The following is a 15133-nucleotide window of genomic DNA, read 5'->3' on the forward strand; positions in this document are numbered from 1 at the left end:
GCCAAGAGCAAAGAGAAACAGATTCAATCATGCTACCAGCTGCTTCTAGCTTTCTCCTGTCCCATAATAGTTCAGGACCCACTGCCCAAGGAATGGCGTTCCCTGGAAGGGCCTGGGACTTCCTACATCAATTAAAAATCAAGACAATTCTCCCCAGACATGCCCACGAGCCAACCTGATATGAAGTCTCTCATGCAGGCTTTTTTCTCAGACGATTCTAGGTTGTGACAAGTTGACATTGAAAATGAACCATCACCGGGAAATCATTGCTGCTGAATAGCCAGTGCCTTTAGATTAGCTTGAAGGGTATAGAGATGCCAGGATTCATTTGTTACATCACCTTGGCTCATCTGCCACAGCTGCCTGTTCTTGCTTTGGAGGTAGCTACTGGTACCTGACCAGGCTGGCCATTCATTCAGCATCTTGCATCTCATTTGCAGAGGTCTGTGGGTGGGGTCTGCCTGGCTCTCCTTCTAGTCCAATAAGGAGTCACAAGAGATCAGCCAGTGTGTCAGCCTTCGGGAATGTGTTACAAGGACAATGTGATGCATGGGCATTTTATCTGATGTAAAAGATAAGCCCCCAAGGGGCTGGGGAGATGGTCCAGTCAGTAAAGTGTTTGCATTGCAAGCATGAGGACCTAAATTTGATCTCCAGAATTTTTGTAACAAAGCTGGATGTGATAGCATTCACTTCTAAACCCAGCACTGGGAAGGTAGAGACAAAATGTCTGGGAATCAGTGGTCAGCCAGTCTTGCCTAATTCATGAGCTCCAAGACAATGAGAGACCCCGTCTCAAAGGAGGTGAATGGCCTCCCTGAGGATGACACCGGGGGTTTTCCTCCTGCCTCCATGTGCATGTACACCTATATACATGTGCACACACATATACTCACATACAAGACCTCAACACAAGCTGACTTCTAAGAACAGGGGATTCATTGGCTCATAATGGCAACCAGGGGCAGATGTTGTTTTGGGGATGTCTGGCTCAAATGCAACATCAGCATCTGCTTTCTCTCCTGTGGTACTGACTTCATTCTCAGTCCCTTCCCCCATAGCTCCAGCACCTTGTTCCCTCAAGTTCAAATCCAGTTTTCCAGTAGAGCTGAGGTTAAGAGTATGATTGTCCTAACTTGGGTCACATGGTCAGGTGGGCGCAACTTCATTGGCTCAAGCCCTAGACCAACCAGTCCACTGTGGAAGAACCTTGGCCAGCGTGGGGATGTGCTTAACTGTCTGAGACTGGAGGAAGCAGAGTGAGGACAGGAGGATTCGCTTCTCTATCAAGGGTGGGAGAGGAGCTGTCCCCAAAGCCATTTAGAGATGGATCTTCGACTGTTGGCAAGTGTACACTACATCTGGTCATCTTCTACCCTGTGTTTAATTCATGTATCACAAGTTCCCTCTTGGCTGTGCAGTCTTGTCTCCTTAACCAGCGACTCCTGAGGGGGCCTGAGGAGCAGGCAGCTTACCGCACAGGCATCCATCTTTCTCCTTGTGCTAATGTTGCCTGTGGGACTGCATCACTCATCGGCAACAGGCTGTATCTAGGATTAGTTATCCTCTCATGTTGTTCCACAGTAGGATCCTGGAGAGCAGAGGTCATGTCTTATTCATCTTGTGTCCCCCCTTAGCACTTTGCCTGGCATTTGGGGGCATAGCAAGATAGTCCATAAATCTGCTGACAGATTGAAGGGCTGATTTATATGCTGCTAGGGCCAGAGGCAGATGGAATCTTGATTCAACTACAAAAACTACGGAGAAAAAGACCTGTGTTCAACCACATCATTTCAAAGAGATTGCAGATCTTCTCAGGACTAAATAATGTTGCTGAGGTCAAGATAAATATCCTCTCTGCACCCCGGCTTCAGCTGCTCGTGTCATTTCTATTTCTAAGGGATTGAATGAAGGCCCAAGGAATGTGGAGCTCAGCTGCCCAGCCCCCTGAGGAGATCATATGTTCTGACTCAGGCTCTGTAAGGGGGGGACAGGTGCAGTGATGGAGGAAGGCGATCATGGAGTGAGGGAGCAGGTGGCATTCTTCAGAGGCTGTGCCCCAGGCAAAGAGCCAGAGCCCTAGGGAACCTGTCACTGACTCTGTGTCCTTCTGGGTTTTAATTGTTTTTGTTTGCAGCCCTCTGTTAGTTTTAGGAACCCCCATGTAATTCCCTCACAACACAGCACATAGAACAGAGAGAGAGGAGAGGATGAGAGATCAAAGTTAGGCCACTTTGTATGCTCAAACATACTCCATGAAGGCTACATGGTTCGTTAGACTCAGTGACTTAGATTGTGCAAATACCTTGAAAACCACTCCGGACCAGGCTGTTTGTTCCTTTGTGACTCATGCCCACAAACATTTCTCAAAGAGGGAGGTCTAATGACTCACCCAAAGTCTCTCATAGCTGACAGTCACCAGATATCAAATACTGAGGGGGCAGGATGGGAAAGTGTGGTTGGTAAGGGAGAGCAAAGCAGGAGGGTGGTGGTTGGAGCAGATGAGGAAGGACCCAGGTCAAGGGAGATTGAGGGGACAAAAAGAAACCTCGGGAAAGGAACGCTGCCAAAGGGATATCTGCATCAGCTACCAGCGTCCTGCACGGACACCCGGGCAGCCAGAGAGCGGGAAAGGCGGGGCTTAATCCGAGGTCCCGCCCCCGTATTCTTCCCCCTTCCTTGGTGTCCCCGCCCCCGCGGGGGTGTCTTTCGCCCAAGCCCCGCCTCCCAGCCCAGAGACTCCGCCCTACACCAGGTCCCGGAAGCAAAGGCTGCTCCGCCTCTTCCGAGCCAGGTCGCGACCTTGAGGCCGGTATCGGGTTTCTGAGCGAGCGTGTCGGGCCTCCCGGGGCCCTGAAGCCCCCACTTTCGCCATGGCTTCGGCCCGGAACCTGCGCACCGCGCTCATATTTGGCGGCTTCATCTCCTTGGTCGGCGCCGCCTTCTACCCCATCTACTTCCGGCCCCTTATGAGGCTGGAGGAATACCGTGAGTGACCTCTGACCCTGCGCGGTGGCTAGCCCCAGCGTTACGCCCTCATCCCACTACCCTATCTGTTCTAGGAGGGAGGAGGAAGGAGCTGGACCTAGGAGGGAGGCCAACCGGATCCCAGGCTCTCCCTGTGCAGCGGGTGACCTCGGACAAATGGCCTCACCTCTGATGTTCACCTTCCATGTTCAGGCTCCAAATAGAGACCTGTGGAGCATCTTATGAGTCATAGAGGTGCTGATGTATATGAAAGCAGCCTGCACATAGCAGGTCGACACAAAACACTAGTGCACACACAGTTAATATATACACACATGTATATGCATATATGTGAGTGTTTAATGTGTGTCAGGTTAGGCATATACTGCATCTTTGAGTTTGCACAGCCTTCCCTTGAGGCAGGTGCTACCCATTTTACAGATGGGGTCACACAGCTAGGACGTGGTAAGGGAAATAGTACCAACCCAGGCAGGCTTGTGTCTCCAGAGTCCCCTCCATCCACCCAGGCTTAGAATGTGTTGCAGTGGGAGGCAGACAGGAGCCTTGATCATCCTGAACTGAAAGGTGTTTTTACTGCGCTTCATTTCCATCCCCTGAGATGCCTTGGAGTGGAAATATTTCAAAGCTAAACTGTTAACCTGGGTTTTTTTGAGTTTTTCCTCAAATCGTTTTTTCAGGTTCTGCTGGTTTCCTTCATTTTAAGCTGGTTGCTCACATGACAATGGCGGATGTCTGGGGAGTCATTTTCCTCCTTAATCATTCAGGTCCTATCATTCTAAAAGCCAAACTCTCCTTCCTGGAGACCCATACCTCAGCAAGGATTAGCACTTTGATACATCTGAAACCATCTGTCAGAGAGGAGAGATGAGGCGTTAGAGGCTCATTTTGTTCTCCAGGAACCCTGAATCATCTTGAAGATGGAAGAGGGCCAGCCCAGCCCCTGGGGAATATTAGCAGAGGCTGAAGCTTGGCGATTTGAAGAGCCATGCAAATGCTCTGCCATCTCCGGCGCTGTAGCATTTGGTTCCAGGAGGCAGAGCATTTTAAAGCACACACACATGGGTCTGCTGGCAGCTTCTTTTCATCAGCCCAGACCGGGATGGTCTCTGTGCTTCAAGTCCTCCCGCATGCGCCGTGTGTGGAGGGAACATGGGCTTGTGTAAGGTCCTGCAGAAACTGTCTCCATTCTCCTCCCTCGCTGGATCCCTGCCCTGGGCTGTTTCTGTCTTTCTGAGGACAGGACGTGGTTCTTAGCCAGTGTGCTTTGTACTCGGTGTGAAGAGGGGTTCGCTTGTCGCAGCTAAGGGAGCGAAGAGGATGTGAGTAGGCTAGTAGTATCTGCCGGGTAGGATTCCGGATAAATTCTCCACAGTCCATAGAAGTCACCTGTGAGGAAGTGTCAAAGTGTGAGGGTTGCCCTGGCCAAGAGACCTCGCTCTCAATCAGCCAGTGAAGAGGAATCGTGCCCTGTGTTCCTACACGGCTTCCAGGAAGACTCCCCAGGCTTTCCTTGTCCACGTTGCTTTAGGCAGGCACGTCAGGCTCTGGGGTGAATGTCTTGCAAGAATAGCTATGATAGCTGTGTTTTTAGATTTAAGACTGTCTACACCTGCTCACTTTTTTAGCTTATTTTGATTAATTCAGCCAACTTTCACTTAAGTCATAACTAGATCTTTCAAAAAGTAAGTAACACTAAACAGCTAGTTTTTACCAGAAACAAGCAAACCCCTCTTCACAGAGGACAAAGCGCAGTAGCTGAGAATTACGCTCTTGTCTTCAGAAAGGGTTTTCCTAAGGGAACCAATAGCAGACCTTCTGGCTCAAGTCCAGCTCTAGAAGCTGCAAATACTAAACAGCTAATTTTTATCAGAAGGGTTTATTGGGGGGGGCACTCTTCCAGGCACTTCAACTATTAAGCCACTTGGTGCTCATAATAACGCTTTGTGGTAGCTGTTAGTTAAATCACCTGCAGGCAAGGCATTTCCTCACTCTGGATCTTGCACACTCCCTCCCCCACCGTGATGGTGCTGTTTACTGGACTGAATATACAGATTTGGGGTGAATTAAGTGAAGTATTACTTGTAGAAATGCCTAGTGTACTCTCGTATCGGGAACTGTACGAAAAACAGGGCTTTGGTGAGGAACGAGATGGAGGTGTTGGGACGGCGGTGGCGAGAATGAGATGCCTGGCTGACCCAGCAGTGAGCATGTCCAGCTGGCTCTGTGTGAGCTTGGGATAGGAACCGGGAGCCTGCTGTGTGGGTGAGCTTGTGTTCACCTCAGTGCATTCACGTTTTAATGTGTAGAGTAGTTAGCCACTTTCCTCTCTCACACTCCAAACCCAGATTTGGTTGTCACTGGTGCCGGGTGCAGTTCAGATGCACGTGTGGGTGGCCCCTGCACCTTGTCCCCTGTCTCTCGCCTCACCCTGTCCCGTCCTTGCGCATCTTGCATGTTGTCCTAGCCCGGCGTGTGTCCTGCTCCTTTGCTGGCTAATGCCACTGTCTAGTCGACAGCTCTTCGTCCTTCTATGCGTCCCTCATGCCTTTCTTGTGTGCACTGTATTCTTTTGTAAAACCTTTAAAGAAAATGTGTTGTTGAGTGTTGTTGAGGGGTGCACATACCACAGCCTATGTGTGGCAGTCGTCATTTCTCACCTGCCTTCGTGGGTTGTGGGAGTGAATTGAGGTCATTGGGCTTGCTTGGCAAGCGCTTCGCTGGCTGAGTCATCCCGCTGGCCCCAGTTGAGGTCTTTCTGAAATACACCTGGCTTGGTGAGAATTCGTAACGGGGAGCTGTTTTGGTTAGGAAATGTGGAGCCCTCCAGGTCTTTGGCACTGGTCCTGCCATTTGTCCTTCAAGTGCAGTCATCTGGCTTGCTTAATTAAAGCCCTGCAGTTACCCCACTGTTATCCTCAAAGTCCAGCCAGTGGAGGTTATTGAAGTGTTTTAACAAGGTGACCAGATACACTTCAGTGCCACTATAGGGAGGAGGGACCTGAAGCATCTAGAGGCAGAAAGACTGGGTACCGAGAAGCAGTGTCCCCTCCCCCCTCAGGAAATGGCACCCAGCCTATACCAGAACACTTCTGGGACTGAAGGACTAGTGTGTAGGGACTTGTGCCTGATGAGCCCTGCCTCAGGGTTCTGTTGCTGTGAAGAGACACCACGGTCACTGCAGTGCTTATAAAAGAAAACATTTAATTGGGGCTGGCTTACAGTTTCAGAGGTTTAGTCCATCATCATCATGGTGGGGAGCATGGCGGCACACAGGCAGACGTGGTGCTGGAGAGATATGTAAAACATTCTATATCTGGATCTGCAGGCTTCAGGAAAAGACTATGAGCCCCTGGGCCCACCGTGGGCTTTAAAAAATCTCAACGCCCTCCTCCGGTGACACATTTCCTCCAAAGAGGCCATACCTATAATCCTTGCAGATAGTGCCACTCCCTGGTAACCAACCATTCAAATACTGGAGGCTATGGGGGCTGTTCTTATTCAAACCGCCACATGCCTCAAGGATGAGGGAGAATGGTTCCTATCTCCCTGTCTCCAGCAAACGGGAACATGGTTATGGTGATGGTAGCAACCAATCGGAAGGCATTAGTTGGAGGGATGAGGATGAATAGGTGCCATTTTGGACAGCTGGAGGGCTAGGCACCCATGTGCTTCTGAGGTTGCCCAGGGGCAGAACCATACCCATTCTGCAGTGGGGTGAGGGCACCAGCAGTGTGCACCAAGACAGTCGGTGCACTAGATTGGGACTGTGGCCAGTGTTCCACGCTGGGAAGATGCAGTGCCCAGAGCGCCAGTGTGTAAAGAGCTGAGAAGTGCTGAGCAGAGAAAGAGCCCACAAAGGAGCCTCAGGAGGAATGGCCATAGAGAGGCTTAAAGAGAACCCCTGGCATCAAGAAGGCAGCTCTCTGTGGAAGAGGTGTGGCCTCAAGGTTAGGCTGCTTGGAAGCAGAAATAAGTGAAAGTATCTGTGAGGCTTATAAAAGAGATGATAACAATAAGCTGTTGGCTAGTGCTTTTGATGGTTTGAAAGTGAGCAAGAAGACTGCAGCAGATCCAAGAGTAAGCAAGCAGTCTGTTAAGTGGACATTTAAAGATGTTTGTCAGTGGCATGCCAACCCTTGAAACAGGCAGAGGGACTAGGGAGAATGAGGTTTTGCTTTCAGTTTGAGCTGGGAGGCACAGGGACACCAGGAGAGGCCAGACAGGCTAAGGTGCTAGAGAGAGGACAGTCTGTAGAGAGAAGTGACCTGGGCACCTGGGATCAGGCTGCCACAGCCTTGGACAGAGTCAAGGCACCTCTTCCTACAACCGAAGACAGAGCAGGTCTGATGCAGGAACTTGTGCAGGAGTGGTGAGTTGTGGGCACTGTAGGGACAGTGTCTGCTGTCTGACACAGGGTGACACACCTCTGTAAGTGAAGCGCATTCTCCGAGTATTATGCGGACTGCCTGGGGTGCCTTTGCCTTGCCTGCCTCTCAGCTGCATCTGATAGCGGCTGGCAAGATGGTCCATCAACCGCTCGCTGCCAAGCCTGAAGACTGGGTGTGATTCCTGGATGCTACCTGGTAGAAGGAAAGAAGCAACTCTGCAGTTGCCCTCTCACCCCACATGCATGCCTGGACACCTGTGTGTCTTTGTGGAACCTAACATTGCAACACAAAGGGGGACGGGGAAGGGGCACACAGGAGAGTGTCTTCCAGCCAGGGCGCAAAGTGAGCACATCATCCTGCTTGTGTAGTCAAGACAGGATGTTTGCACCGATCATAGCAGCCCTGTACACTAACAAAGAATGCTGCCCCCACCAACTGGACACATGTCATTTTTGCCCAGTCACAGCAATCCCTCTTTTAGGCCAACGGGATGATTGCAGGTTCATCTAGATTGCAGTAAGTGTTGTAATGGCAGCGAGTTCAGCTTAAGCTGTTTGAAATAGTCGTGTCTTCAGGAGCTGGGATTTTCCTTTGGCAGCAAGTGACTGTGATTTCATGTGGCTTCTTCAAGGTAGCCGTGGAGTGCTCAAAAGTGTCAGTGCTGACATGAGTGCAGCCGACTGGCTGTGTGGCTCAGAGGACAGCCAGGACATTAGGGAACGGTCCAGCAACTGTCAGTTAGGGAACCATCCTAGCTTATTCATAGGGAAAAATAAAGGACTTTGGGCCACCAGCCAGCTCCCAAATCATGACATGGAGACTTAACCTGTTTCTCTTTGACTACGTTTAGCCTCAGGGCTTTTTGCCTTTTTTCTCTTCTGTATGGTCTACTCCATGTCTGTGTGGGTAGCAGCTGCCCTCTTTTCTGGAGTCTAGATTTCTCCTCCTATTTTTTCTCTCTGTCCACCAGTCCTGCCTATCCTTCTGCTGCCTAGCTATTAGCCATTCATCTTTTTTATTAGAGCAATCAGGTGCCTTAGGCAGGCAGAGTAAAACAGCAAAACATCCTTACATAACTAAATACATCATAAACTAATGAAACACATCTTTGCATAGTTAAACAGTGCACCACAAGGAAATGCAACACACCTTTACACAGTTAAAGAAGTATTCCACAAGGACTTTGTACTAACAGTGATTACGTAGCTGATGTTAGGAGGACAGTGCCTCCTTGAATGTTCTTCTCTGGCCTTCTTGTGACAGTCCCTCCACCTGAGCTCTTGATGTACTTCCTGCTTTGTTCCTGCCTTAGCTGCTTGTTAACTCCTCCTGGACTCTGACACACATTTGTTATTCCTTAAGCGTTGCTTGTCCCAAGGAGTGGGCCACAGTTCTCAAACTGGGCCAAAGCCATGTAGAGTCAAGGTGTCAGGTCCCTCAGGGCAGCCTGGATGTGGAGGATAGAGGGCTGGGCAGGTCCTATGATCTCTGCTTCAGTAGGATGAGCCAGTGGGCAGCAGGAATGAGAAGGAAGACTGCATTGTCAGTGAAGGACAGACCTGTGACCACCAGGTAGCAGACCCGTGACAGGTGTCTTAGTGCACTTCATTTTGACATTCGGTGTGATCTGTAGCTCTCTCACTGACTCATCAAGACTTTAGTAACTGTTCAATGGAGTGAGTACAAAGTCAGTCCATAGCTCAAGTTCTGTGACTTCAGGGAAGTGGCAGTTAGCCTTGGGGCTCAATAATCTGAGGCCAGGGGTGTGGGCACAGTTCTGTTGTGCTTCTGGAGGGAGCCCAAACATTGCTGTTGGCAGTGGGGTTTGTCCAAGGACTTAGGGGATCATAACTTGAAGCCTGATACGTCTTTACATCCTACAACTAGTCCAGTTATGAGTCTGGCCCTTTAAAAACAGCATGTATTTTGGGGCATTGAAGTCAAATGATGGAATGGACAGAGTAAGAGCAGTTTTGCTTTTAATCCTCCTCTTTCCCAGTTTTATTTAGTTATACAGAACACAGAATCCTAGGGTTTTACCAGAAGGCCCAGAGCTCATTTATTCTTGACATCTGGGTGCCATGTCTAGTGTCACTCTGCATGTTAATTGCTGGCTAGACACTAGACCCCAATCTCTGACCTTGCCCACTTAATGCGCTGTCAGGATGCCTCTAAAAGAGTGAAGCCGCAGAACAGTGGGGTACATGGTTACATGGTGAGCTGGGAGGAGGTGATTCTCCTGCCTCTCACCTGTGTTCTTAATGCTGTCCTTTGCTGCTTCCAGCTGAAACTGTGTTGTATATCTGCTACAACAAGATTACAAGAAATCACTTGATGTGCAAGTCCCTCCCGTGTAAGGCATTTTCCCTGTTACACACCAGGTGCTTAGAATATGATTTTCACCCCATTCACCGTATAATCGAGTAGAATGCAGACACTGGCTGAAGTTCTGCTTCCTAACCAGCATTTCAAAGCTGTCTGTATCCAGCCTGCCTTTGATGAGTGTGCAGATGTGTTTACAATGCCAGAGAGCAGTGATTGAAGTGACCTCCGGTTCCTTCAGCTAGCTGGCTCAGGTGAGCTGAAGCCTTCATGTGGCTTCTGCCACACCAGCAGTTCCCCTCAGCTGCCCATTCTCAGTTGGTACATTTGGTCCCAGCAGCTGCTTCACACCAGAGTTCTGTCCCCTCAGCCAGCTGCTTCACACCCGTGTTCTGTGCCCTTAGCCAGCTGGACATACCTGCTGTTGGAGCTGTGTGTCCCCCTCAGTCTGAGTTTCAGTCACTATTCTGTCCCTGGGTCCTCTTGGATTTATGACCATTTGGTACCCAAGGTCACTACTTCCCACTTGGTGACTGTGTCCTGTGGCCTCAGGTTCCCAGCTGCTCCAGAGCACTTTGGGTTCTGGACTCTCCTGTAGGTGGATGGCAGAGCCTAATCAGCAGCCACAAATGGGACTGCACGGAAGTACCTAAGTCTGTCCCGCTATTTTTAAACAGGTAGCTGCTTGAAGCAGCCATCCTGGAATGGTCACGTGTTATTGGACTTTTTATCTGTCTAGTTTGCAGTTTGTGTGTGTATATGTGTGTATGTGTCTTCGTGCGTTTTATATATATATATATATATGTATATATGCATATTTAAATTTGCTCAAGTGACAGAAAAGATCCAAGGATAGAACCATAAATTCCTGTGTCTGTCACCTGTATTTGCTGGTGGTTGACAGTCCCTGCATTTGCTTTCCTTCCTTACAGAGAATACATACACACCTAGATTGCTGTCATTACCATAATTTTGTTGAGTCATTTGAGAGTGGGTTAAAGACATTATGAGCTTTTATTCCTAAGTACTTGAGCCTGTTTTTGCAAAGAACAAGGACATTCTTTTACCTAATCACAGTATAGTCAAGAATCCCAGAAATTTAATATCCATGCAACACAGCTGTCTAGTACAGAGACTGTATCCAAATGTTGCCATTGTCCCAATTACTCCAGGTTGTGAATTGTCTTTTCTTCGCCTATAGACTGTAGGTGGCTGGAGGAGATAGGGAGGTAGATAGGCCCTGTTCTTTTCAGGCTTTTCTCTGCCTGATTATCGGTTGTCCCTTTACCAGAGCACCCTCAGAAAAGCACTTGGGGTCTGATGAGGGAGCCTGCTCTCAGGTGTCCAGAGTTTGTGTGAGGTCAGTGTTAACTACAGCACCAGATACAGAGATTTTTTTTACCTCCCATTGCAAACCTCATTCTCAGACTTAGGCAGATTACTACCACACAAAGTCAGCCCACCTGCATATATAAACAGCTTTAATAATACACCATCGCCCTTTGACTAGAAAGAACTAGCTTCAATTAAAACTACAAATCAGACCTCAGCCTTAGCACCAGGGGGCAGAGTTGGACTTGCCGGCATACTGGAGCAGGGAATTTTCTAACTCTGGTTCCACAGTTGGGTTTTAGGCATTTTACATGGAAACTTGCTCACAGCCGAAGTCGGTAATTAGCCTGTTCCCGTAGCTAAAGCCGCCTTCTACCTCCTGCTTTCCTGAGGTTCATAGATATTCGCTGTTCCTCCAGTGACAATGAAATAGAAACCTGTCAACTTCATCAAGATGAACGTGCTAAATCCTGAGAGACTGGGTTCTGTTTTTCCCATTAGCAGATTCTGCATTCTCAAATAAAGTGTCCTTGTGTGGTCTCCTGAATTTCCATAAGACTGCTTTGGCCTCAGAGTGTTTCTAAAGCATTAATAGATCAGAGAAATAATAGATCAGGGTGGATTTAATCAGGGGCTAACATTCAGTTATCACTTTGTAGGAACTGGTTTAGCTTGCAGGCCCAGGCCAGGCTACTAAGGTGGTTGTATAAGGACTCAGATTAGGATGAGATTACAGCCTGTTTAAGCAAATTTTCAGCCTCTCCAACCTCATTAGCAATTAGCAGGAACTCATCAAGACAGGGATACTCTGTCACTTGGCTCTCCGCTGCATGACAAGAGGTTGGAGCACGATTAAGCATTCTGTCCCTGCTACCAACTAGCAGCTTCCTCCCAGTGATGCCTGGCAACCACACCCTGCAGTGTGGTACCTGCTTCTTAGAGAATGCGTTTGCTACCTCAGGATGACTGAGTTTCTTTTGTCTGTGCAGCTAGCATGCTTCACGACTATTGTTCAAACTTTACCTCTTCCTGCTTTCACAATATCAGAGACATCTTAGGTCTGGAAAACTCTTACCTCATTTTGTTCCTGGTGAGACCTGGTGGTGTGGTGTTTTGCTGGCTGGCGTTAAGCACATGTTTGAGATAGCCATCTCTGAGACTGCCCTGTTGACAGCCTTTTAGGGCTCAGGTGTGAGGGATTTGATGTCTTCCACAATGAGAACACCTTTGTGACTAGAGGTGCCACTGTCCCCTTGAGTTGGCATCTGCAGACCCATAGCATCTGTGTGCTATTTGCCTGCTAGTCTGAGCGAGGCCACTGGAGATAGGTGACCCGTTGTTCCTTGTCTTCTCCTTCTCTTCTTAGAATCAAGATTCCCATAGCCCCCATTGCCCTATAAAGTTAGTATTGATAAGCCTGTCCGGTAAATCATTTAGGATTGACTTTCTGTTGAGACTCTAGAGAAACAAATTCGGTGAGCATTGGAGTTGGCAGAGCCCCCTTTCTTGTATTTGCAGCAGGCGGATGAGGGTAGACAGGGTGGATGGCCTAGTAGCAAATAAAAGCTGAGAGTGGCTATAAAGAAACTGTGGATCCATTAAAACACAGGTCTGATTATAGCATTTAATCACTGCAACTTAGGAGCCAGCATCCTTTGGCTCTAAGTATTTCCTCTAAAAAGCTACCATTTGTCAAGATACTTAACATAATAATTCTTGGTCGTCACAGGCCTCAGGTTTCTTCCAAACCACTTAGAAAGATGTGTCAGGGAACTTGAAGCCCACACTCATAAAATGCTTGGTTTCTCTTGGCCTTTGCCTGTTGGACATCTCCAAAGTGCCAGGCTTAGCTGCTGCAGCTACACCGAGCTCACTAATTGGCACAGCACCTGCAATCAATTAGGGAAGCTTCAATTATCCAAACCAAAGCCACCCACCCAAAGATTAATTTTCTGCTCTATTTCCTATCAAAAACATAGCATATTTAGCTTGGAGTCCAGTCCTTCAGTGGAGTGTTTCTAGACACCGTTTTCTTGATAATTGTTCCTGTCCCTTCTTTGCAGCAGCCATCTGCTTGTAATGTCTTCAGAGCTGTTCTTTCTGTTGTGTTGTGTCCCTTCCTCAATGCTGAGTCGCAGGAAAAGGTGTCGGCTGGGAGCTTTTTAATCTGAGTGTGGCTCTTTGTATCATAGGTCCTAGCTTCAAGTACCGGCATCTCTGAATTGAGTCACACTCATCAATATGCTTTGTAATTGGCTCTGTAAATAGAAAAAAATTGCCGCCCTCCTTTCTAAAGAGTAATTAATTGTCCTGTTGTGTTTCTCAGAGAAGGAGCAGGCTGTAAATCGAGCTGGTATTGTCCAGGAAGATGTGCAGCCACCAGGTAAACTTAAACACTTGCAAACAGTGCCATCTGGGGCATGTGGCATGAGCGCTTGCTTTGTGTGGAGAGGGGCTGAGTCTTCTCTTGGGAACCTGATCTTGCTGGTTATTTTACGATAGTCCCTGCCTTGTCAGGGCTGTCCAGGGCTTCCTGCTAATATTTCAGCGCCTAGTACTTGTCACAAGGCCGCTGAGCCCAGCTTTTGCACTTGGTAAGTGGGCATGAAATGTAATTAAGTATGCAGCAGATCACATGCTTTGCAGTCTCCTATACCAAGACCTCCGTAAACACCACCTTCATGGGGAGGTAGTGTTTATGAGCGAACTGTGTTCATTGATGTGGGATTCACTTCCTACAGAAGTCGCCAAAGCTCCCGTCAGGGTCGGATGGGATGTTCCTTTAAAACGATCCAAGTTGGCTGAGAATGAGAGGTTTTCTAGTTTTTTAACCCAACTCCTGCAATCTGTGGGTCCTAGGCCAGATCCATTTTTTTCCTAATAGGGAATAGTTGCTAAGCCATTTAAAAACTCCCCACAGCTGCCATAGCTGCTTGGCACCTATTTACAGGGTTCCAGTTTCTGCTCTCCCCCATTTCAGTGTCTCAGCCACGTGGAAATTCATTTCCACATCATCTTGTTTGGGATCAAGGGGAGTGCTCAGATGCTTAACAATGAATCCTGATGGGGTTTTGTGTTTCTTTCGATAGGGTTGAAAGTGTGGTCCGATCCTTTTGGCAGGAAATGAGGCTGTCAGCAAGTCTGATGAGAAAAGTGGGCATCTTCATCCTGTGCACTCTGCAGTGGGAACAATAGATGGTTCGCTGTGGCCGCATGGCTGGAGAGGGAACACTCACGCTGCCAGCCAGAGCCCTCATGATGGAGACTGTGTGCAAAGACAGTGCTTCCCCTAAGTCCCTGGAGAGCCTGAACAGATGACACCATTAGGAAACCCTTGTGGCTCTGTTGCCTTTGCAGGAGCAGAAACAGCCTGCAGGGCTGTTTGTGGAAGATCTGCTCCTCATGCAGTCTTTATCACTTCCAAGCTGTGGCGTGAACACAGGCAACCTGTGGGCTCAAGGGCCTTGCTGCTTTGCCTCCTTCTGAATACACAATTTCAATGCAAATGGCCATGCCAAGCTGCCTTGCAGGACTCTTTGAGAATGTTCCAGTTGATAAAGCTGTTTGAGGGCAGGATCCTCGGCCTGTTAAGAATACACTGCACAGCTTAACCATCTCATTGAAAGTCTCTATGTTGAGAAGTAAGTAGATAGGAAGCAAGTCACACTAGAATGTACCACACACAGTAGAATCATGGGTGAGCCTGCTAGCAGCGAGACTATGGGTATTAAAATGGTTTCTCTTAGTTTGTTGCTGTGTACTGTTTTTGTACTCTGTGTGTGTGTGTGTGTGTGTGTGTGTGTTTGAGATGAGGTCTGACAGAGAAGTCAAGCCTTGAACTCCCAGAGATGCACCTGCCATTGCTTGGTAAAACTTTTTTGTAAACTGAATTCTGATATCAAGATTCTACTTGAGTAGCTGTCTTTCTTAGTTAGGGTTTTATAGCTGTGAGGAGACACCATGACCACTGCAACTCTTGCAAAGGAAAACAATTCATTGGGGCTGGCTTACAGTTTCAGAGGTTTAGTCCAATACTGTCGCATCGGGAAGCGGGGCAGCACGCAGGCAGACATGGTGCTGGAGAAGGAGCTGAGAGTTCTACA

General features: G+C 48.4%; 1 protein-coding gene across 1 annotated transcript; it reads left to right on the plus strand.

Annotated features, from left to right (window-relative positions):
• Nucleotides 1-2742: 2742 nt before the first annotated feature.
• Nucleotides 2743-14775, plus strand: Smim20 (small integral membrane protein 20). The gene is made up of 3 exons (XM_005068768.4): nt 2743-2988; nt 13357-13413; nt 14120-14775. Exons 1-3 carry the CDS (start codon nt 2874-2876, stop codon nt 14155-14157), a joined length of 210 nt encoding a protein of 69 aa, XP_005068825.1. The 5' UTR covers nt 2743-2873; the 3' UTR covers nt 14158-14775.
• The last annotated feature ends 358 nt before the right edge of the window (nt 14776-15133 follow it).

Source organism: Mesocricetus auratus, unplaced genomic scaffold (assembly GCF_017639785.1).
Source record: "Mesocricetus auratus isolate SY011 unplaced genomic scaffold, BCM_Maur_2.0 Super-Scaffold_100006, whole genome shotgun sequence".
NCBI lineage: Eukaryota > Metazoa > Chordata > Mammalia > Rodentia > Cricetidae > Mesocricetus > Mesocricetus auratus.

Coding starts and splice junctions, on each gene's coding strand:
- Smim20 (XM_005068768.4), top strand. CDS start 2,874: ATGGCTTCGGCCCGGAACCTGCGCACCGCGCTCATATTTGGCGGCTTC. Junction 2,989..13,356: donor TATGAGGCTGGAGGAATACC/GTGAGTGACCTC, acceptor TGTGTTTCTCAG/AGAAGGAGCAGGCTGTAAAT. Junction 13,414..14,119: donor GGAAGATGTGCAGCCACCAG/GTAAACTTAAAC, acceptor TTCTTTCGATAG/GGTTGAAAGTGTGGTCCGAT.